Source organism: Mesoplodon mirus (genome assembly GCF_964341445.2).
Source record: "Mesoplodon mirus genome assembly, chromosome: 13".
Classification (NCBI taxonomy): Eukaryota; Metazoa; Chordata; class Mammalia; order Artiodactyla; family Ziphiidae; genus Mesoplodon; species Mesoplodon mirus.
The window spans coordinates 86,755,100-86,779,669 of NC_138989.1; the positions used below are offsets into that span (position 1 = coordinate 86,755,100).

The 24,570-nt window shown below is 48.5% G+C and overlaps 1 protein-coding gene across 5 annotated transcripts in view; it reads right to left on the bottom strand.

Moving 5' to 3' along the window:
- Positions 1–15,399: 15,399 nt before the first annotated feature.
- The window catches only part of ZNF516 (zinc finger protein 516), a 106,442-nt gene continuing 97,271 nt past the window's right edge, over positions 15,400–24,570 (bottom strand). For all 5 annotated transcript variants that reach the window (XM_082641005.1, XM_082641006.1, XM_082641008.1 and 2 more), the window contains one exon: positions 15,400–19,559. In XM_082641005.1, the coding sequence (XP_082497131.1) occupies positions 19,500–19,559 (60 nt within the window). In that variant the 3' untranslated portion in view covers positions 15,400–19,499. The remainder of the gene's footprint in view (positions 19,560–24,570) is intronic.

Below are 24,570 nucleotides of genomic sequence, written 5' to 3' on the forward strand. Positions count from 1 at the left end.
TGTCTGGATGGTCACTGACAAAATGTTTCAATTGCTTTTTCAGATCAGGGTACAAGAAAGACTGGAACAGTGCCCAGAGATGGGTGAGCTAAGGATGCTTATCAGAGCTTTCCGTATATTAACTTTTTTCAAAAATAGAAAATAATCTATAGGCCCTTCAAAACAAAACTGGTTAAGTAAATAATACATCCACAAAACAGTTGGCTTTGCAACCACTAAAAAGGATATTGTAGACAAAAATTTATTAGCATGGAAGATGTTCACATGATAGATTAAATAAACAGGTTATAGAACACATGTAAAATATAATCTCATTTTGGAGAACATAGGATACTCTATCCTTTTATATTAGCTATCGTATCATATATAAAAGCTCTTTGGAGACATAGTGACCAAAATGCTAACAGCGGTGGTTATCCCTTCACTGTGGGATTTCAGATAGTTGCTTTTTCTTTTTGAGAACCAGTCTTTTCTAATTTTTTAAAAAATTAACATGTTTAGTCTAATATTTTTTAATAGATTTATTTTATTTATTTATTTATTGGCTGCATTGGGTCTTTGTTGCAGTGTGCAGGCTGGCTTTCTCTAGCTGCGGCGAGCAGGGGCTACTCTTCGTTGCTGTGCGCAGGCTTCTCATTGTGGTGGCTTCTCTTGTTGCGGAGCACAGGCTCTAGGCACGTGGGCTTCAGTAGTTGTGTCATGCAGGTTCAGTAGTTGTGGCATGCGGGCTCAGTACTTGTGGCTCGCAGACTCAGTAGTTGTGGCGCACGGGCTTAGTTGCTCCGTGGCATGTGGGATCTTCCCAGACCAGGGTTCAAACACGTGTCCCCTGTGTTGGCAGGCGGATTCTTAACCACTGTGCCACCAGGGAAGCCCTAGTCTAATATTAAAAGGGAACCATTTGGAATTTTTTTAAAAGTAAAGTGAAAAGGAAGAAATAGCCAGTCATAGTACATACTAAAAAAATAAAGAAAATAAAAGAAAAAGAAAAAGCCCACAAGCACACAGCAGAGGAGGCAGGGTGATACAGAAATGCAGCTGCTGTTGCTACAGACAGACAGGCTTCCTTCCTTCTGTCCATGATCAGCCCCATCCATTTGTTTCCAAAGTGTGAGACCAAGCACTAGTCATGGTCTCCTTCTCTGTTTCTGAACGTAATAGAAACAAAGCCTGCAAAACCAGCCCCGGGTGACGGCAGAAGATGCCTGGCTTTCCGAAGCACATTGTAAGTTTAATAGTCCATCATTAGCTAGAGACTCAGCACACATAATACTCTACCCGTTGACTTTTTTTTCCTACTAATTCATTTAAAAGAATAGTGTCAGTAAATCCAAAATCAGGCAAGGCTGCCCAGACAATAGTCATTCATTAGACAGGTGACATGTCTTTAAAATAAACATGGGTGTGTGATGCGGAAGCAGACACACACACAGATCTATAATAAGACCGTCGCTGGCAGGATGAGGGAGATGTTTGGATAACTGGTGCCAGCAGCGCTATCCACTGAGGGACAGCAAGGGACACACCGCACATGGTGGTGGGCAGGTGCTTGGAGATGGTGGCCGCTTCGGATGGAAAAGATGCCCCTCTCCTGGGGAGCCTGCGGGCACAGGTGAGGGAGAGCCGAAGTTCAGAGCCCCCGGGCCCAGGACCACAGCCCCCCACAGAGAACACTGTAGCCTCCAATCACTTCCACTCCTCGTCAATATCGAGGCCATTCCCATGGCATCTCCTGGGTGAAAAGCATTTCTTTCATTAACCTCATTTCTACGGTGAAGCCAAGCTCATTGCAAGCTGGCTGGATCTTGTATGGCTTTCTCCAGACCGGATTACTGGAAATGCCCACTTTTTTTTTTTTCAAATAATTTGCATGGTTTTGGTGTTGCTGCCAAGACAAACCTATAAAAGGGTCATTTTCCAAAAGAAACAGGATGTGAACGATTGTAACAATGACACAGATTTGCTTCCTGGGTCAACGCCCCTGAGAGCAAGCCCCACCTCTTACAGATCAGCCAGAGGGGAGCTCTCCCCTTGAGCCCCACGTGACGGGGCTTCGTCGTGCTGCTCTACACCATCTGAGCATGTTCTCCTGGGCGCCAGCCAAGGACACACACCACATCCCTGAAAGAATCAGCCCAGCTTCACCCTGAGCCTAGGGCTAGCGAGATTTCCCGCTGCAAACGTGGCACAAAATCATTTGCACGTGGGGAAAAGGACCAAGCAACTTACAAGGACACATGAGGGGCATGCATCATTTTAATGCAAAGCACAGAAGGGCTATAACTAGCTCTTCACCGCCACCCTTACTTTTTGGTTATTTGAGACTGCATTCAGGTGTCTCACAGGGACACACGCTCTCCGAAGATTCCCAAACATCATCCGAGCTTTTAGTCAACCTCGCTTTCCAGGCTGTGCTGTTTCCAGCTCTGTAGGTGAAGGATGCCCCGGGAGAACATTTATACAAGGAGAGGGACACAAAGGTTAAACAATACAAGCGCATAACGTGTCCGTTTCTGGGTGAGGTGGGCAGACAACGTGGCACCCTCTTTACCCAGTCTTGTTTGCTCGTAAAACCCTAGGGAACTCAGCAGAGCCCACCAGTTCATCCTAGAACCCCAGGGAAAACGGCACACTTGAGGTTTAAAGCAGACACGCGGTAAAGAAGAAAGAGCCAAGCCTGAAGGAGAGAAGCTGGGGACCGGTCAGTTCCAGCTCCAGCTCATCCCAAGGGGCTATACCACAGAGCACCCACTGCCGGGCTCCAGGTTTCCGAACTATGAAACAGAGACAAAAATATTGCACTGACATCCCTCCCAAAGGCCCCAACCCTCAGTGTGAGAGCACAGGACAGCACCATCGAGGGTCCGATGCTATTCACGCTGCTTCGGTGTGTCCACAGGAATGCACAAGGGCCATGACATTAGAAGATGGAGAGTTCCGGAAGCCCTCTTATTGGAACGGTTGCCTTAATTAATTCGCGCCCTCTGCGAGCTCCACCTCCCCAGCCCGCTTTAGGAAGCAGCATCGACAGGTACCCGGATCATTTGGCCAACGCAGTGGGTCCTCCTCCCCTGGGGGAGGAGCTTTGCTGTGATGAGTAAAAGAGACGAAAGCTTTCTGTCCTTCACGTGCTTTTCTTTCTTTCCTTCTCCACATTAGAGCAGTGACGTGACGTTTATGGGACGGGGAGGGGCGCTTGCGGGCCGCGAAGATTCTGTGTGGGAGTCTCCCTTGGGATGAGTCAGCATAGGGCCGGGAGCAAGGTGTTCTGTGCCCGTACTGTGGCCCACGGGGGTCCTGTTCACCCCCTCAGCATTTGTCCTCCTGCGTCCTCTCCGTCTTCGTGGGAGTCGTTCTTATGAATACGGTAGAGCTCGGAGCCCAAGGCAGCCGCACACAGATGACGGCGTCCTCTCAGCTCCACTACGCGTGGCTCTGGCCTGACCCTTGCCCTCCCTCCAGGTACCTGCTCCCCCTTCGCTGACTCCCCCGCTCAGAAAAGGGCCCCATGGGCTTCTCCTCCAGGAAATCTGGGAGCAGCTTCACACGCCCTCATCCGGTCCCCTCCCGTCCAAAGCAGCACGAGATGCTGCCGCTTCTGCCCCCCGGTACATTGGTGTTGGTCTTCCTCACCTCCACCCTGGGTCACAACATCCTCCTCTCCCCGGCCCTTTCAGTCCACTCCTCACCCAACAGCCATGACGAGCCTTCAGAAATACAGTTCAGATCACGTCATCATCTGCTTTTGAGAGCCATCCGTGTCTCCTGTTTTCACTTAAAATCAGGACCGGAAGTCCTGGCCCGGGCACAGCAATAGGTCCTGCCTTTCTGGCCGCTACACATCCTGACTCTTCCCACATCTGCACCCTTTCGTTTCCCTACTAAGCCACGCTTCTCCCTTTGCAAGCTCTTCCCCCGCCTCCCCTGGCGCCTCCCTGCTCAGCCTTCAGGATTCAGCCTCCACAGCCCTTCAGCTGAGAGTTCCCTGACCCCAAATCCAGATCAGGTCCCGCATTTTAAAAATATCAATTTGGGGGCTTCCCTGGTGACACAGTGGTTAAGAATCCACCTGCCAATGCAGGGGACACGGGTTTGAGCCCTGGTCTGGGAAGACCCCACATGCTGCGGAGCAACTAAGCCCTCACGCCACAATTGCTGAGCCCGCGCGCCACAATTACTGAAGTCCTCGCGCCTAGAGCCCATGCTCCGCAACAAGAGAAGCCACCGCAATGAGAAGCCCGCACACTGCAATGAAGAGTAGCCCCCAGAGTGGCTGCAACTAGAGAAAGCCCACACGCAGCAACAAAGACCCAACGCGGCCAAAAATAAATAAATAAAATAAATAAATTTAAAATATATCAATTTGTCATTATAAATGTATTTGCATAGGGGTTCATTAAATACCTTTTGAGTGAACAAATAAATAACTCATGAAGAGGTCTTTTCATTTGTACATATGTCCAGGTCATATTTTTCACTTTTCTGCAAGAAGAGCTGGTCAAATCCCTTGCTGCAGTCCAGATATATGATTTCTCTCTTAATTTGTTCATTTACTAATGTTTTTAAAGCTTTCAAAGGAGGAAATGCGGTTAGACTCAGCGTGATTGTTTCAATCATTTGTATTTATTCAATAGACATTTCCAGAATACAGTGATATGTCAGCCCTGGGCTGGGAGGGGATGATGTGGAGGGACCTGTGACACAGTTCTCAGTGAATTGCTGCCTCTTCCAGGGGCTCTCAGACCATCTCCGTAATGCCATCTTCCAGAAGACTGCTCAAGCAAACCGGTATGGACTGTGTGAATCTACCATCTTATTATTTTTAAAAAAACTGGAGCGACATTTGTCTCTTTCTTGGCACTTCCTCAATTTTCACAATCCCCCTAAGGTCACCGACAGTGCTCTCATCTGCAACGTCTTTCCACGTCTTCAGATGGAATTGATCCAGCACAGGACATTCAAAGGAATTTCAAATATCTTGGAAACACTTCTTTTTAACCCCACAAATTCTTTTGAACCCCTCTCTTTTCCCTCCCATCTTTCATCAAAGTGCCAGTCACAGTGTAAGGTATTAGACACATAAACATGTCCCTGCCCTTGAGAAATGCTTTACAATGTATCGGCTCATGGTTACATAATCTAGAATTTATCTGAAAATCATAAACAGCTTTATTGATGCCAGACATTTTATATCATAGTCACTTATCTATTTGCCTTGCAAATTATTTTAATGAGAAAGTATTCCAGTGACACTGTAACTTCATCACAGTAATTCCTGCAGTAAGTTCACTCTTTTTCTCCCCTCAAGTCTTACATTGTAACAGATGCTTCCTCGTGGCTTCCTGAAGTGATACTATGATAAAAGAAATGCTCTGAGAATCTCCAATGACCACTTTCTTCCATTGAATAGTTATGTAACTGATTTACGTGGCTTCTAAATGTTTTCTATTAATAGTGCAAGTTTAAATTCTAGTTCTCCAAGCAAACATGTCAGAAGAGGCTCCTTGATTTGGTTCATTACAAACCCAGCAGGTGTCCAGCCAAGGGCCAGACTTGTACATCTTCTGAGGAGCAAAGGCATTTGGGTGGCAGAAGTTCCGCCATGTCTGGCGCCGTGAAAGGGGCGCCCTGCACTCTGAACTCTGTCTCCACACTCCCCAGAAAGCCCCCCCTCCCCATCCACAAAGGCGGGCTTCTTCCAAAGCACGGCAGTCTCATCATGATCTGTGTCTGCCTTGATCTCACTCAGGCATGGAATGCTCCCCGTCCCGGCAGCTCTATGTCTGACCCTTAACTGGCTACAGTTCCTCCACCTTCATTCCTCCAGAAGCATCATCACCTAGCAGTGCTTTGTTCTCTTTTTCATTTTTATGTTTTCTTTAAAGAGAACACATATTTTCCCGGTTTTTGCCAAGAGCGACTAATTGCATACAAATTTTTATTTTCAATCTTACTCCCTAAATCTTAGGTCTATGTTTCCAGCTATTTTATTTTATTCTGGAATGCTGTCATTTACATATGAGGGTAATGGTGATGGTGAGCATGGTGGTGATCAGAATGGTGATGGTGATGATGACATCATCAGAACCTCACTCTTGCCCTGGACGGAATCCCTGCCTCTGGAAAAGATGGTCATTCAGCAGACAATTTACAGGGACAGAAAGAAGAACAACCTAGTCTAATAAATCTGCAGATCCCTGAGAGATCAAGACACTCCAGTGTGTGAGACAAATAAACAACAACAAACATATGTATATACACATACACGACACATAGTGACAAGTACCATGAAGAAAAACAGAGCAGAGAAGTGCATAGAGAATAAGGAGGATGGTTCCATTTAGGTAAGACAGTGCGGGAGGGCAGGCTGCTCGGAGAAGGGGTGGGACGAAGTGAGGGAACAAGTCAAGCGAAGATCTAGGGAAAGAGCCTCCAAGAAGCACAAAGGTTTTGTCAAGGACAATATATATCCACCACAACATGTAGCCCACTCCCTGGGATGCAGATAACGCTGCATATTTGTTCACCAGAATGTGGAAAAGCATAGTGTGTATATTGGGCTTTAGCGATATTTCCAAATGCTGACCAAAAAAATTAGATATGAGTCTTTCCCCAAACCAGAAGTATTTCCGGCATTAGTGAAACTAACAGTATTTATAGGTGGACTCACTGACACGTTCGATCTAGAAAAATGCTTAAATCTGCAAATCTAGAAAGACCTTACAAGTCTACTCACCTACATTTCACTCGCCAAGCACTGTTTTCCAGAATCTTCCCAGTATTTTTAGTAAAGTAGGAAACCCCAGGGTCGTTTGAAGTCATTCATGGCAGACGAATGGGCCAGTTCCAAGGAAGGGGCTGTGTCCTGCCTGGGCCCCCAGCTCGTGTCCTGGGATGTGGCCTTGGACCGGGAGCCATGCTTCTCGCTTCATCTTTGCCAAATTCCGGGATTTACGCTCCCCTCGCCAGGTCTGCACACCTGGATCACGGGGGTCAGCAAGACCCGCGCGTATGGGGCCGGTGGGGGGCGGGGGGAGTTGCTGTGTGACCCACGCTGGGCCTGGCCTGGCCTCAAAGGCCCCCCGGGTGCCCGCGCTTCTTCCCCACCCACCTTCTCCACAGTCGGCACCGTCTTCCCACCTTTGAGACAATTCACTCACTCGCGAGCCCCGGAGCCCTGAGACAAGTGCGCCACTGACCCACCAAGGCCACATCGGAGCTCGGCGCAGAGGGCCCAGTTGCCTAACCCCACCCCCAAGCCCTGTGGGCCTTTATTCTCGTCCCCGGGACCCGAAGGCCTGAGGGCAGAGCTCACCGCCTAGACCCGCTCGGTCCAGCCTTTGGCAGAGCGGGTCCTCGGAGGGCTGACCCCAGGCATGACGGGGGCAGCTTTCTCCGTCTCCCCTCGCCTTGTCCCCGGATGCTGTGTCCAAATGGCCATCCCCTTCTCCTCCTGCGTCTCCCCCGCCCGCCTGCCCTCTCTCCCTGGGCTCCTTTCGGGTAGATGTTCACTGTTACGGACTGCATTGCAGCCCCCAACATCCACTGGTGATGCACACCCCCAGTGTGACTATGTCTGGAGATGGGGCTTTAGGGGCGTGACTGACGGGGGTCCAACAGGACTTGTGCCTTTCTAAAAATTAAAGGAGGCCCAAGACCTCTCTCTCTCTGCCGTGCGGGGACCCAGCAAGGAGACAGCTGTCCACAAGCCAAGGAGAGAGGCCTCCCGAGAAATCAGTCCTGCAAACGCCCTGCTCTTGGACTTCCAGCCCCCAGACTGTGAGACAATGTATTTCTGTTGTCTAAGCTGCCCAGCCTGTGGTGCTCTGTGACGACAGCCTGAGCGGACAAATGTGTTCAGTATTCCGTTTATATCACAAAAAGGTGGACAATGTTATTCCCCGAATACAAGAGCCTGCGTCCCCTGCAGTCACACCTCCTGCACCCCTTGCCCCGGAAGAACGTGGCAGCCCCAGCCCTCTCCACCCTCCCCGCCCCCGCCAGCCTCGGCCCATCTCCTGTTTCCCCACCCGGCTCCGTCCTGTCCCTCCTTCCGCTCACACGGCCACAGCGCCCGGCCCTTCTCCCCGCGGGGCTGGCGGCCTCTTTCCCCTCATCCCGTGAGAATGTTTGAACCGTGGGCCCTCCCCAGTGCCCTCCAGGCAGAGCTGCCAGCCTGTTCGCCCTGCCCTCCTCGGCTCTCTCTCTGGAGCGTCCCCCGGGCTCTGGACCGGAGATGCTGTGTAGACGCTGGCTGCCCCCGCTCTGCAGCCCAGCGCTCCTCTCCTGCGCCCGGCGCAGACCACGGGGCCAGCTGCCCTGCCCTGTTCCCGAACCTCTAAGGATGCGAGGTCTCCGCCCCGCCGTTTTGGTAAAGAGCGCCGTGCACATGCCCCGAGACCCAGGCCCCCGTGGAGGCCTCAGGCCCGGCACAGCCCTGGTCGGGGCCCGGGAAGCAGGACGTCCCGGGAGCCTGGGGATGTGTCCGCCCTACAGCCTGTCTGTCCCTCCTCCACGCTCGGGACCCGGGACCCCGTCCGAGCCCGGTCTGCTCCGAGCCCGAGGACAGGGTCCTTCGTTTCCACGACCCAAACGCTTCCCGCAGGCACGACAATCCACTCCGCCAATAGCAAAGCGAGTGGCCTTCGACAGACAGGAGTGAGGTCACGTCTGCCCACAGCGACCCCGCCCTCTAGGGTCCCTCGGCTCCGCCCCCGGCCGCTCCTCTGGCTCCGCCCCCGCCGGTCTGAGCTCCTGCAGCCCTGCCTCCCCGCGGCTGCGTCGGCCTCGGGGGCCTCCTTGGCTGCGCACATCACGTGGTTTCCCCTCCAGCCCTTTGTCCTTCTCGCCCTCGGCCTGGTTGTGACATTTGTCCTTCTGGAGGAGGGTACACGTCCGCAGAGGCCCTGCCGGCCACCGACAGTCCTCTTCACAACTCCCGGCCTTTCTCTGTTTACCGCGCTCATCTCCTTCCGAAAGCTGTGCATTTGTCTTTTTGACCACTGAGTGTACCGCCAGGAGAACGTAAACGCCCTTGAGAGACGAGCACTTGGCGTCCGCTGCACCCCCCGCATCCCAGGTGCCTGGATCCCAGCGGGAGTCCAGCAGGTGCTCACTTCGGGGACAGCGGAAGGAATGCCATCGCCGCCGACAGCCAAGGCCTGCGCGCCCCCAGCGCCTTCATATGTCTTCATCTTGGCAGTACCCTCACCAGGCAGTAAGCCCACTGTCTGCCATGCAGTAGGTGCTCAATACTTGTTTGCTGACAAAAGTGATGAATAAAATGAGTTTGAAATGGGGGTTCCTTTACATTCTAGTGTGACCGCCATCTGCCATCTAGTGGTGAGAGCGGGCAACTTCAGGACGACAAGCTTGGGAGAAGCAGTGAGGGAGATGAACAGGGATGAAGGCCTATGGGTACCAGGGCGACGTCGGGGTTCCCCTCACCTCCATCCTCCCGTCTGTAGGAAGAGCCCTGAGCATTCCGCTGTGGAGCCAAATCTTGCACGTTACTGCGGAGTAGGGTGGGTAACACGTTGAAACCCCAGCAAAGTAAATGATGCAAAGGAAAAGGAGCCCCAGATAAATGCACATTAAGCTTCCAGTGGTCCCACAGGTAAGACTGTGCAAATATTCGTGGTTGTGTTTGATGCTCCAGCGGGACGATCTGCTTTTCTCCCGACTTTGGGGGGATCAGATCTGTACGGAGTTTTGACTGAAAAGTACAGCAACACTGCGTTCCGAGTTTCCTTGGGGAAACTACAGACAGTGGGGGGACATTCAAGTGAACTGAGAAGAAGGAAGGATGAGAATGAGGGAAACGTGAAGAAAGCACGGATCAGGAATCACAGAGATGCCCGAACGACACACACTCACTACATAAGGTTACAAAAATGCAGTAAGACTGCAAACTCCAGGTACCTGTGGGTGCGAGGGAGTCACGTGACCCCTCTGGACCCCAGCTTCCTTCGTATAAGCAAGAATTTTGGAAGATGTGGTCTCTGGGGGTTTTACAACCTTCAAGTTTCCTAGGCAGATCCCTAACTAAAACCTTAATGTACATTCATGACAGGTGTGAACTTTTCAAATATTTCCTTGAATAGTGGTTTGTTATGTTTCTGTAGGGTTCACCTCAAACTGAAGGGTGCTGATCCCAGATGAAATGTTACAGGATTCATTAATACGTTAGCCTGCGCCTCGGTTATGTGGAATCCTAACAAGGCTTCGAGAAAGCTGAAAAGACATGGGATTGAGGAGACGGGAGTGGGCCTGCCACTCTGTGAGCCGTTGCGTCCCCGGCATGGGGCGAGTCAGGCCACATAGGTGGCCAAACACAGCGTCATAAACAGGCACCGAATCGCTGTCTGATGATCCTCCAGCAGGCGTTTTAATAAATCCCAGGTATTACTTGACCGCAGGCTACACAGACAACCGTGGGATGGGCGCCGATCTTATTCTTGGGGAAATTAGCCAAGAAGCCCTGGGGGTTCGGAAGTGGCAGCCCCTCCCTCCCCATGCCCACACCCTCCCACACTCTCAGTGCACAGCCTAATCGCTCCCAGGTGTGGTGGTACCTGCGGGGCACCTCAGCCCACCTTCCACGCCGGACGGGCACTCAAACCATCCCAGGGCGTGAGCCAAGGCCCCCCTGCCCCATATCCAGGCCCCAGCCACCGCCCAGCCCCCAAGCAGAGCATGCCCAGAAAACATCCACCACCTCACTCCTGGGAATGAGACTTGGGACCAAGACCCAGACACTGGGTGATGGAAAACCAAGCGAGGAGTGAGGTTTGAGAAGAAATTCCATGGAAGGCTCAAGGAATATAAGGAATGCAACATTCCTGTTATTGTGGTTTTTAAAAATACATCCCTCGGAGATGCACATTGACATATTTACAGTTGAAATGTCATGACATCTGGGAATTACTTAAATGATTGTAAGTCAAAACAACCACGACAACAAAGTAAAAGATACCAACATGGGCTTCCCTGGTGGCGCAGTGGTTGAGAGTCCGCCTGCCGATGCAGGGGACGTGGGTTTGTGCCGCAGTCCAGGAAGATCCCACATGCCGCGGAGCGGCTGGGCCCGTGAGCCATGGCTGCTGGGACTGCGCGTCCGGAGCCTGTGCTCCGCAACGGGAGAGGCCACAACAGTGAGAGGCCCGTGTACCGCAAAAAAAAAAAAAAAAAAAAAAGATACCAACAAATCTTGGCAAAATGTTGTCATTGTTGGAATCTGGATGATGAATATGAGTGAGAGAGTGTGTGTAATTTTCCATTAAGAAAAAGTTAGAATAAATGCAGAATAGAAGGAAAAATAATCCCAATATACGACTATAAGGGCCTTGATAACTTAGTTTTAGGAAAGCCGATGTCTGGAGCATGAAGGAAAGAACCAAGAGAGGAGGAAAGACCGAGTCTGGGCAAGACTGGCTAATGGTTCACTACAGGACCCACCTGGAAGTCACACTCAGAAATCGCAGTCAGTGTTTTCATCTCTATGTATGTTAGTTCTTAACTTACAGAAGGTCAGCCAAGAGAAACTTTGATAACTCTGAAATATGAACTCAGAAATCCAAAATGTCTTGTTCTGATCCAGTGATGGTCCTCCGCCCATCTCTTGACGGGCCATGGTATGTACACCCCTTACCTGGCGGATGGCTGCAGGGACCCACAGGATGATGGGTGTCAGTGCTTTGGAAAGCGGTAGCACGTCCCGTGAAGATCTTCATCGTTACTAGGCTGCATGCAGGGCATCAAGGCAGAATAGAGCAGGGGGCTCGCAAGCCCAACACAACTGGGCTCTGATGGTGTGGCCGCAAGTTACTGGCTGTGTCACTTTGACTAGGCTGTATCTCCTTCTCTGACCTTCTATTTTTTTCGTTTATAAAATGGAGCTAGCAATGCCTGCTTTGAAGAGTGCTGTGAGGCTTAAATGAGTTAAAATAGATGAAAACTTTCTACCTCAGTCCCTAGCACACAGTCCTTTAAAACATTAGCCCATTGTCGCTATTGTCCTGAATGTATACCTCAAGACTGAAAGGTGTATCACCTAGACCTAGACTAAGATAATTCACTGTGCAACACGATCTGACCCATGTCCTTCCTGGCCTTTGTCTTTCTTACCTAAAAGGTCTCACCTTCTCTGTCTCATGTTCAAGCTTCCCCTTGACCCCTGGACTGTCCACCCCTGGCTTGTCTCTAGTCCTTGAACGACGACAGACACACACAGGAACTCAGGATAGATGCACGAAATCTACACAAAGGCAGGCTATTGTGCTGATGCTGGGTTTTGTCACAGCAACTTCCCCACTGATACATGTTGTGGATCTTTGCCTGAAGACTCACTTTGAGTTAATGTCATCAAGGGATAATTGACAATGATCTCCACCCCTTTCCTCTTGTCAGATTTGACAATTCAAAATATGTTCTAAATGGACCGAGGGGCATTTCGCAGAATACGTTTCCTTAGGCTCTTCCTCGCGGAAACTCATATGTCACTTTTCTCTCTCACATCAAGATCTTCTTACAGATGATCCAAGTCAACTAAGGTTTGATGCCAGATGCAGATTCTGTTTTAATTCCAAGTCATTACCCCAAGCTTTTTATAAAATTGTTTCCAAAATTTCAGGCGGGTACCACCCGGTCCTGGGGACACATGGGCATCTGGTTGATTTTCCAAGCTCCTTGACCTCTCTCCCCAGGTGGACCCCATCCCTCTTCCATCTACGCCCCCAGAGCTTGTAGCCCTCTGGCTCAGAACTCATGTTGACGTCTGCCTTCCTCCCCGACTGTGGGAGCGCCAAGAGCATGTGCTATTTTGTTCCTCTTTCTATCCTGGTATCCAGGCCTGCCTGTACTTAGCCACGGCAGGCACCCAGAATGTGTTGAATGAACATATAATGTCAAAGTTTCTGCACAATTTCAGAGAAGCCTGACGTATTTTGATCAGATGAGACTTGCGTGTTCATCTGGTTCCAACTGCCCTCTCCGCACAGGGGCCCTGATACTGATCCCCTCACGCATGAACATGGAGCTTCTGTTTGACCTCTCCGGGGTCAGGGAGTCTGTTGTCCTACTGCTGAATGGCCTGACCCTCAGGTCATCCTGTTAAGCCAAAGTCAGCCTGTACCTTCCGCCCACTAGACCCAGGTCTGCAATGCAAAACATCCACAAGTTCTGACTTGCTATTTCTCAGGGCAGACCTCCAATCACCTCGTAACTGCTCACCTGTCTCGTGTGACACCTGTCTTCTCTGAAAGAAACCCCCTCTTCTGATTTCTGTTACTCCGTCCTGGAAATGTTTCTAGTTTGTCTTAACCACTCTCTAGATGTCATGCCCAAAACTGAACAGAACATGACACAAGGAGACTCGTGGAGCACAAAGCCAAGTGGGAATGACCCTTCTTGTGACCTGAATACTGCTCTTCTGTTGACAAATCCCAGGACGATAAAAGGCCAGCTTCCTCTTGCCCTTACAAGATTGGAACTGTTGGCAGCAAAGCTAAGGGTTCACTCTGATGCCGTACTCTTAGCAGATCTGACATCCCGCTAGGAGAGGGGGCTTGGAATGGGTCTCTCCGTTATGTCTTCTGTAGTTGAAAAAAGAAAGAGAGAGGGAGAATGAAAGAAAGAGGAAGGAAAAAAGGAAGGGAGGAAAGGAGGAAGGGAGGGAGGGAAGAGCGGGGGAAGGAAATAGTCTCAGTGCAATCTTCTTCTTTCACTGCATCTTTCCTCTTCCCATAAAGGAAACTGACTGGAGAGGGGTGTGTGACCATCACATGCTTCCAGATTCCTGCAGGACTTCCCCGACCTTGAAGCCTGCCAGGGCTGGTGCATCAGTTGGCAGAAAGGAAGTCAGACATTCCAAGAACTGGTCACAGAGGCGAAGACCAGCGCATTTCACATTTTGTTTCAATCATCTTGCTGATCTCTCGAAGAACACCTCGCCTTTTTAAAAGGTAAGACTGAGAACATGAGTAGCACAGATCAGGAATGCCCCGCTGTTGTTTTCAAACAGCGAGACAGCGAGGGGGAAAGAGAGGTGCCATCACAAGTGGAGTGATTTGTTTTGTGTGCGCAGCTCAGCCAGATTGCCTCCAGCAGGGCAAGGGGTAGATTACAGCCACAGCGAACGTTCAGGCGCCGTCTGCCACCTGAGTCCCACCGCCAAGGACGACATCGCATGGGCATGTGGCAGGACATCCACACCGCTCTCTGGTGACCAGTGAACGGACAGAGAGAAAGGACAGCCGCTTTCCTGAAGGAGCACGGTCACGGTAGGACACCCCAGAACCGGGGCAAGTGTCTATCTTGGGTTTCACTCCACGAACATCCCACGCCTGTGTTCCCTGGAGGGAATTCCCCACACCTGGTGACACACACACACAGATCTGGGCCTCTTTTGGTCGTGTCGCACACCGAGAGTGCTACCAGGCTGGCACTGCCCCTCCTCATTTACAATCAGCACCCTTCTGCTCAGAACCCGCCGCCCGGGAAGAGAGAGGTTCTAGATAAACTGAGTCATAAACTTCCCCCGCGCCAGGTTGGTTCTGCAGTTTACAAAACTCACAAGGCCTTCCACAAGCTCCTCAAATTGGCATTTTCATCTAAGAATGGAGGGGCATGAAGAGGCCACCAGTGACCCAGGCCTGGATGCTCTATTTTCTGCACCAACACAATGTGAAAGCCACGTTCAGGTCCTCACCTCATCCCTTCCTTTTCCTGCCAATTGGGACACAGATCTTTTAACTTCAAAACACGTGTTATCTTTTTTTTTTTTTTTTTTTTTTTGCGGTACGTGGGCCTCTCACTGCTGTGGCCTCTCCTGCTGTGGAGCACAGGCTCCGGACGCGCAGGCTCAGCGGCCATGGCTCACGGGCCCAGCCACTCCGTGGCATGTGGGATCTTCCCGGACCGGGACATGAACCCGTGTCCCCTGCATCGGCAGGCGGACTCCCAACCACTGCGCCACCAGGGAAGCCCACGTGTTATCTTTTTACATTAAAATTCTGTTAGTGCATCTGAGGCCCCCAAGTCCTGTTTCTGACATCTAAGCAGTAAATCTACTGCAAGTCTTAGAACAGTGTGTGTATCTGGCGTCAGGAAATGAGAGGTGCCCGGGGGAAATGAGAAATACAGGGTCACCTTTAAAAAAGAAAAAAAGTGTGCGTGTCCTGGAGTCCACAAAAGACTTGAAAAAAATCCTGTGGCCATCTTGGCATCCTTTTCGAGGAACTATCTTGTGAATCATCCAAAATCTCTTCTGCTTATATAACTAGAGAACACTAACACTCGGGTTTGTGTTCAGTCAACAAAAATGTTCAAACCACAGATCCAGACGGGCTGTCAGAGGATTGAAGCCACCTCCTGAAATAGGGGAAAAAGGTCTTACAAATCTCAAGAACTCCAAGATGTTTTTATTGATTTCAATTTCCAATAGAATGAATATGTTTTCTCTAAATATTTTTATCACACAACTGAAACATTGAATTATTTTTTCAGAAATAGAGTTAAATACATCAATCTAGTTACAAATTCTAATATAAAGAGTACAAAATATAATGTTATAAACTGTATTTTAAAAAAGAAATACAAACTCTATGGTCTTTTGCATTTTACGGCCTCAAAGCATAATTAGCAAAGTTGAAGAATGAACAGTTTCCCTCCGTCACTCCACACAGACACACTATGGGGCACCTAAACCATCACTTGAAGTCCTGGCCTGTGATTTTTTTATTCTCTTTCTTTTTGCTCAGTGTATAAAATGTCCTGCGATTAGAACGCACCCAAGTTAAAAGCAGGGAAACAGCATACACTACTTTAGACACGGAGACATTTTGAAAGTGGAAAAGTAAAGTTGTACAAACGCAGTCGTTTTTTTGTGCATCGATCACACCCCCCTGGGGGTGATTTGCCTGTTTTCGAGACGGCACGTTGGTAAAGAGAATCTGGCCGTGAAAACCCAGGAGGTGTGCTGCGTTCCAGGCACAGACTGAGAACTGCCAGTCACCTTCTGTGACCCTGTGGGCTACACTCTATCTCCTGGTGGAAAGAAGGTGCCGCTACCTGAGCCAGGTGCCTGGGAAACAGCAGGGAGGTGTCACCTGCGACCTGCTGGGTCCAATGCCACGTCCCAGAGGCGTGCCGGATGACGACACTGCATGTGCACGTGCCTCCGTGTACTGTCTGCCTGACACTGTACAACCTGTGACAGAGCGGCCAGGTCGGAAGATGGTTCTCGACATCCTGGGCAGAACCAATGCTCCGTAAGCTTGCCAAAGTGGCATCTGTCATCCCCGGGGCCATTTCCTGGAGCACCTTCTTTTCAAGAAACTAGTGTCTTTCTTGGTTTACAAAATAAATAAGTAAATATTGGGAAGCCATCTCGTAAAGCACTGAATACTTTTCAAAACCAAAATGGCAAAATCCACTTGGCTTGAAAATCGGTACTGTGCCATAACCGAGGTGAAACGCATCCACCTGAGATGGCCCCAAGGCCTTCCAGGAACCAGGGGAGAAAAGTGACAGAACGGCTGACGAGTGCCCAGAGAAGATGCTCCAACAACTGATTTTTCAGAGAATTTAAATGTTCATTCTTCAAATTAAGGAATATGAGTGAATAACCTGAAAGAGTCTCTAAGCTCATTATCTGTGTTACAACGAGGAGGAAGAGGGCAAGCAGGGGAGGGCGAGGAGTGACACCAGCAGCAGGAGTGTGCGGGCGGGGGCGGGGAGACACACGGAGAAGCTGCAGTGTAGACAACCAAACCCTTTATTGTCTAAGTTACATTGACGCCAACACTGTCAAATCCTGTTAAGAAACAAGGAAACAGCAGATTGGTAGAGGTAGTAGAAAGTCTGTAACAGTCAGAGGGTGACTTACAAGAGAGACCATGCGGAAATTATCCATCGAAAAAAAGTGAATCAAAACACATTGGCTAAATAAATAAGAAAAACACAAATCTTATTAAATACTATGGTCAAACTGACATAAACACATGAACAAACCAATACAATACTGATGCTCAGTGGAAGAAAGGAAGCACAGTCGGGCCCCCAGACAGCTTGCCTTGGAGGGTGGTGTTCTTGGACGGCCCCCCGACCCCTGTCTGCTGAATTAAGGGAAAACCTTATTTCTGTGCTCCAGGCGGAAACAAGTATTCCAACTGGCTCAGGCTGCGTGTCCGGCCAACGGGACCCCAGGACGCGCCCCTCTCCACCCCGCTCCCCGCAAAGGGGTCTCCCGGGGTGACACCTGCGGCTCTGAAGGCCGCCTCTGAAACGGTAAGAAAGTACACGATCGTGTCACTTTGGGTACGAATTCCTCTGAATAACTAAAACAGAGAAACAGACCGAATCACGAGCCCCTGTACGTTCCTGAACTGTCACCCTTCACTGTCAGCCAAGAAAATAAAAGCCAGAAAATGCAGAAATCATCACTGTGGGGAGACTATGGAAATGATCAAACACAAGTCAACAGAAAGGCATGTTGATTTCTAGGGTGAACAGAGGAATGTATCTCTGAAACTTTGCTCAAAATAACTTTAGAGGACAGTCACTGAATCGTATCTGCAAGGACATTCCTAATGACACCAACATGACAGGTCATTCTGGTACATATCCGGTGTAAGAATATCAGGAAAAAATAAGTAAAAAAGTTATGTATATACACACACACATATATGCAGCTGTATGTGTGTGTATATACATGTATATATTTATTTATAGATATAAGCTAGCCAGTTACATTGCATTGCTTGCAAAGTAACCTGAACCGTCAAGTAATTTAAATTCAGAAACAAGTAGAATCCAGAACCAAACATTAACTAAAAACAACAACAACGACAAGAATAATAATAATAATAATATAATTCAACAAATCATTAGAACAGGAAAACCACACTTTAGGGTGTGTGTGTGTGTGTGTGTGTTTAAACAAGTCTTTGTATCAGAAGCCCATTTTCTACAAAAACTGCACTAATCCATTACTGTATTAAGTAAACTGTCGCTCTCACCAGTATTAAAGATTAGGATAATTTCTGTACATGTAAAATTATTGCTTTTTTGAAAAATATATTTAGCATGCTCGTTTTAATCCACTTCCTGCCTTTACAAAATTTCACAATTAAAAAAAACCTAGTAAAGCTTTTGCAAAAAATTTCACAGAACATTTTCATTCAAGGCAGCAGTAACTTTTGATAATGCATAAAATCATTATGTGCAAAAATCTGAAACTCTCAGAAACATTACCATCACACATGGTGTCATGGTAATAGGAAAAGAAAATATTTATATCTGTGGAATACAATTTAACTGCGGACACTGCCAAGGTTTAAGACCCTTTGTTACGGCCCTTAACGCCCCACCGCTAAAACTGGCATCTGCGCGACTGAGGAAGAGGTATATAAAGCTGCCCGACCCACGGGCCGGGGGGCCTCCACACTCTGGGAATGAGGGGACTCGTCCCATGGAGGCCCCCCGGCCCAAGAAGAAAAGACGCCTACTTGCTGGGACAGATGGACAGGAAGGCAGGGAGGGAGGGGGGCACAGGAGGCCCCAGAGCACCAGGACCCCGGCGACCTGGGCCCCCCACGGGCTCAGGGATCCTCCCACTACGACTAAAAGGGTCCAAATCGAGGGGGGTTCAGTGGCTAGATAATTTGTTAAGACAGGCAGTCTTCCGTTGTAAGCAGTTTGCAGAATGTAGCCCTGTTACCAAAAGGTCCTGAGAATAAACAAAGAAGCCTGCTTTTCTTAGTGTTCAACTAGCTCTTTTCCGAAGCACAACAAAAGCCTTCCCGTGGATGTGTTTCCTCTGCCGGATTCACTTGAGCACAGACGGGAGAGAGGGACACACCTGGGAAACGCAGGGGGCCCCCAAGGGGATGTGATGGGACCACTGAGGAAGGAGGACCTCGTCACCCACCCGCCCCCCATCGAGCCTGTTTCCACAGCACCTCAACGCCCATCCTTCCGCTTTTACTCACTATTTTAAATACCCACTAAGACAAGGAGAGGCCAGAGCGTCAAAACTCCGTCAACCTGGACCCCTCCACTGTCCGTTCTGACGTCACCTCCAACAGGCCTCTGAGCATCGGTGGCGGCTTCTGTTACAGTGCTTGGCTGCTTTACTCTGTCCGACACACATGAGCATCTTTCTTCCAGTGTCTCAAACCTGTCTTGAACGATATCGATGCTTTGTGCTCCTACCGTGCCTCCCACCTCCACCGTTTATTATAAGAAAATACGGACTATGGTCGGTGAGCACGTATATGCATACAGAATATCTACATGTAATTCTAAGTCGAGCATCTTCGTTGATGTTTAATGTGTAACAAGGAGAAGCCCTCCCTTCAGCTTCCGCTCCGCCCAGCGGCTGCAGATCTGAGGTGTCCGGTCGGGAGTTCTTCCACGGGGAGGTCAGGGTCACGGTCGGGACATCCACAAGGGAACTGCGGACACCGTCCAGGGGCACCGGGGATGGTGAAAGCGTGTCTCTAGGTTCCCTTTCTGAGAGGCACTGTTTGGACAGTATCTGCATTAGAATGGTCTCTCCCCTGGGGAAAAAAGAGACAAGAGAAAAGCTCATTTCTGCCTTTGGTTTCCAAGTGCATTTTTCCTATTAATTTTCTTAGCAATGCCCAAAGCACAAAATAGCAACCTTCACAGAGCCACTGAGTCAGGTCGGCAGAGACCCCTGGCTTCAGCTTTAACTCACTGCACACGAGCAGGATATGTCTGCACTGTGCCTTCCTGCCTTCCAAGGCAGCTTGAGAAAATCACCCCCAATGATCTACAGAGGATCATTAGCCATCTCTGTTCCGCATGCAAGAACAGCAAATCATAGTGCCTGAACCAGCTCCAGAGGAAAGGTTAAAAAGATGGCCAGATGGGACCGGAGGAGGATTCAAAACAACAATGCACCATGAGTAATACAAAGCGGGGTTCACAGGTGAATGACAGTGCCAAAACAGGGTTGAATTTGGGGGTCATACGAACCAAAAGTACAGCACTCCCATAGGTCTCTCAGCACCTGAGAGAGCTTCCACCCATTTCCATAAATAATTACCACGTTGGAAAAATAGAAAGGGTGTTCTAAAGTCAAGGGAACTGCAAGATGAAAATGAGAATGAAGGAGAGGTGAAGCTCTCAGAGAAGGCTCTCACATGACATGTGAAGCATCACTGTTTGAACAATGGAGTTTACAATCTGAGGACACAACAGGGCGAGATTAGTCTTACTTAACTGCATTAACCTTCAGCTGAAGTCTCGAGGAAGTAAAACCAACAGCTTGAAATTAACATGCACACATAAAATGCAGCACTCGTGTGAAATTCCGACTGGTTTCCAGCTATGCCTGCAGGAACCCTAGAAATAAGTGTGTGTTGGGGGGGGTCTGGTTGACATAATGAATTAAGTGCCTCTCTCTAGTTAATAGTTTCAGAAGACTCCTACGTAAAACTAGCTCTGCATTCACCAGTTGACATCTAACGGAAGTCAGAAAGATACTCAACAAAATTTTATGGGGGGCTGGGGGGAGTGGGCACAGTGGTACGGACAGTAGTTTATTTGAAATGTAGGAAACAGTAACGGAATGAGAGAGGTGATAAAACTTCCTTAAGTAGATGGTGAATTTCCTGCAGTAAACTGACAAGGATGTTTTGCATTTTTGCACAGCGACATCACGCCATGGGGAGATCCATCATCGACAGGGCTCATTTGGAACTGGTTCCAGATACATTCGAGGACGGAAAATGGCCTTTGTGTTTACGGACAGAAAAACAGGAGTTATTGTTAGCTGTTAGGTGGCTGGCCTTGAACGTTTTGAGGAAGTATGTAGCAAACAGACTTGCTGGGGATTCCATAAATGGGCAAAGAATGTGTATGAACACGTGTGTTGTGTGTGTCTAGATTCTGTATACACAATCCAGGCATCTGCTTGGATTTCCCTTCCTTTGGACCAGAACACACAGACTTGTATTGGAAGAAGGAAAAAGGATGGTTAGAGAAGAAGCATGGAGATGGCCCTCTGTCCGTAAAGGACTTTTACACTGCAGGCTCAGAAAGTTTTAAAGCTACGTATTTCAGAGGGACTGCAAAATCTGGCTAACCCGAATAACCAGGTTGTTTAATTCAGTCCACAAATCCAGAGGCACAGATGCCAAGTTTCTCTTTATAAATGAGGGGATGTGTTCAAACAGCATCTCACTTTTAAGTGAGCTGTTTTCACTTCCGATTCGTTGGGACCAACACCTTATTCCTCAATACAGCAGTCCTATATAGGGTTTTCAAGAAATGACTGAAATTCATCTGAGAAATGAGGCCCAGGGGAAAATGCAGCCATGGAAGAAAGGAGTCACAGAAATACTTAAATTAAGTGGACACATGATATCTGAGCACAAACAAGTTGCTTTTATTCTCCCACAAAGAAAGAGTCATCAGAAAATCAGAAGCACGCTTTTAGAAAATTTGGCTTTTCTTTATTGCAGCTGTGTGAATTGTGGACTCTTCAGTAAAACTGAACAATATTTATTCAGAAATAAATATTATCTTTCTTTAAGGCGTTTCAGTGTTCCAGGGATGAATACTGACTTCTGGAACTTGGTGAGGCCTACTTTTTCTTCCCCTTTTGTCTTATAAGGTAAAGGAATGCATGTGTGCTAATGCGTGGGAGTAAGTGACCTACACACACAAAAGCCTATATCCCCTGGGACACACATGAGTCCCTCGGCCTCCGTGGACCAAGGCCTGCATTAGACATGCGTGGTGATACTAAATGCTTAACGGCGTACAGGGAACATCTTACTGACAAGGACCTTTCCCAACAAGTCAACAGTTAGCTGGGACTCGCGTTATCACAGATCATTTTGGATAAATCACTAGTTATATTCACGACTTTTCACGTTATGTTATACTGAGTGAGAAAATGGATGCTGTGTTTCAAGGCATTTGGTTTACATGAGTAAGAAAATTACTGAGACAAACCAGCTGAATTTTGAAATGCGATCTGTGATACTGAGAATCTAAAAGTCATACTGAAAACAGATCATACATAGATTCAAATATACCAGCCTATGGGATTTCTCCATCGTTTGCATTCTAACCTCTGTAGCTAAAAATGAGACAAATTAAGTTGCCATTTTTCTTCTCATTTCCCTTTATTTTGATTAATGGAATTATTTCTCCAGCTTAACTATTTTAAAATAACATTTAGAATAATAAATAAACTATTAATCATAGTCTATAAATTTTGGCAAGGAATCCAAACAAATCGTAACACCAGATTTCATATTTCAGCAAAAGACGGTCTGGTCTTTTAAATCCCAAAACCAGGGGAATGGAGAGAGACGGGGTTAATTTTTCTTGGTTTTAGAAAGACCATTATTTAATTTCTAACATTTAATGAACAATACAATTGGAAAAATACAATTTCTCCACAACACTGAAGAAACCCCTTATTTTTTTCTCTAACATCCATAGCGCAGTGATACCAATATTTTAAAAAGCATATTATTTTCAAAAAATGTTCTTTCTAATGATGAATTTTGATGACTACTAGAAATTAAATGTTCAGCTGTGTTAAATCTATAGCAAAGCATCTTGAAAATGATGATACACATGAATTCCTCCTCTTATGTAGAGTTTTGCTTGGAATATTCGCTTCTCTTATGACGAGAATTATCTTCCTAATACAACAAGCACCAGCAGCGGGTGCCTTTATTCCCGAGGGCTGGGAGATTCATCCCCACAGCTAGGGAAGCTCCACTAATGAAGAGGGCTCCTGGCTGCCAGGGCTCAAACCCTTTTACAGTAAATGCAAAGGAATGGGATGCCTAGAGAATAGATACTGTGCCCAGGAACAAACTATCCGATACCATACTATGACCTAATCCAGACCTTTAACTTCTAAGGAGTCAGTAATCCTTTCCACCCCACCCATCAGAGGAATGTGCTGATAAAGAAACTGCTCTGGGATCTCCAAGTTCAAGCGTAAGCCTGTAACACAGAAGGGGCTTAGCCAGTGTGCGTGCAGAAAAGAGACCACGACCAAAAACACATCAAAACGAAACTCTTTGGGGGAGGGGTGTGGGAGAGAGATGGGTTGGGAGGTTGGGATTAGCAGATGCCAACTAGCATATATAGGATGGATAAACAACATGGTCGTAATGTACAGCACAGGGAACTACAGTCAGTATCCTGTGATAAACCATAATAGAAAAGAAAAAATAAACAAACTACATGTATGACCTTGTAAACACAAAAAGGAAACTTTTATTCCTCAAGTAACTAAATTAACTGAATTTAATCCACTCCAACGTATGTATATTATGACATTAGGATTACCCCACATAGAAAATTCAGATATTAATACAGCAAAGTAAGGGCAGCTGCCGTATGGCTGTGGGTACAGACGTGGCGTCTGCCCACCAGCGTGATGTCGTCTGAACACAAGGCAGCAAACTAGGGAACTACATTTATGTTGACAACACTTTTCTCAAGCTAAGAGCTCTCCCATCCTCCCTTTAAGGCACAACTAGCAGGTAGACTGTAAAACAAAACGAGACAAAACCAGGGTGTTTACAGGCACACGACCAGGTTCTGACAAAGCAGGGAGATGCGGAGGAGAGTGAGTGGCCGCGACGACTGAGCACAACGGTCCACAATGGGCCCATCCACACAGGCATCAACACGTGCGGCTACATGTTCACACGCACGTGCACCGTACATACACACGGCGCCCACGTCTCCCCAGCTGTTCAGGACAACTGTTCACTCCTGGAATAACTGACAACAGCTAACGTGCTGGACGTCTGGTCTCCGCCAGGCTCAGTCCACCGTCCCTGTTCATCTTCTCAGCAAGCACAGGAGTACGTGTTGCCGTTGTCTTCATTTTACAAATGAGGAAACTCAGGTGAAGTTCCCCTGCCTGAGCTGAGGTCTAGGTTAGAGCCTCCTACTCAATAACCCAACATCTTAATGATTCAGGTTATTGGGTCCCTCGGAGTAGAACGGGCTGATCTTGGCTGATCTTCAACGCTGAGAGCTATTAAATATTTACATGTTCTCCACCAGGATCAAACCCACTTCAAACCCACATATTCGCCTGCCAAGAGGCATCACAAACTTGACTTGAAGGTCAGCTGGAACTGGTTTTGTCCAGCTCCTCCTGCCACGTTCCAGGCTCCAGGAGTGGCTCATGCCAAGAGCTGGAGCCTGAAGCCGGCACCCGGGTCCACTCCACCCCTCCCCCCTCTCCCATCCTGCATCCAACTCCCAAGTTCTCCCCGCCGTCAAACATCCCCACACCCATCTGCTCTCCGCAGCCCCACCCCAGCTCGGGCTGCCTCTGGGTCTCGCTGGGACGACCCCAAGCACCTCCAGAGTGGGGCTCAGCTCACTGTCCGCAACCTCCGCAATCCATCCCCGACCCAGACCAACCTGACTCTCCTACAGACACGACACTGGTGACGTCACCCCCACTGCCCTCAGGATGGAATTCCCACAACTCTGCGCTGGTACCCAACGGCGGTGTGTCTCCCCAGGCTCACGTCCTGAGCGCCTGGCCAC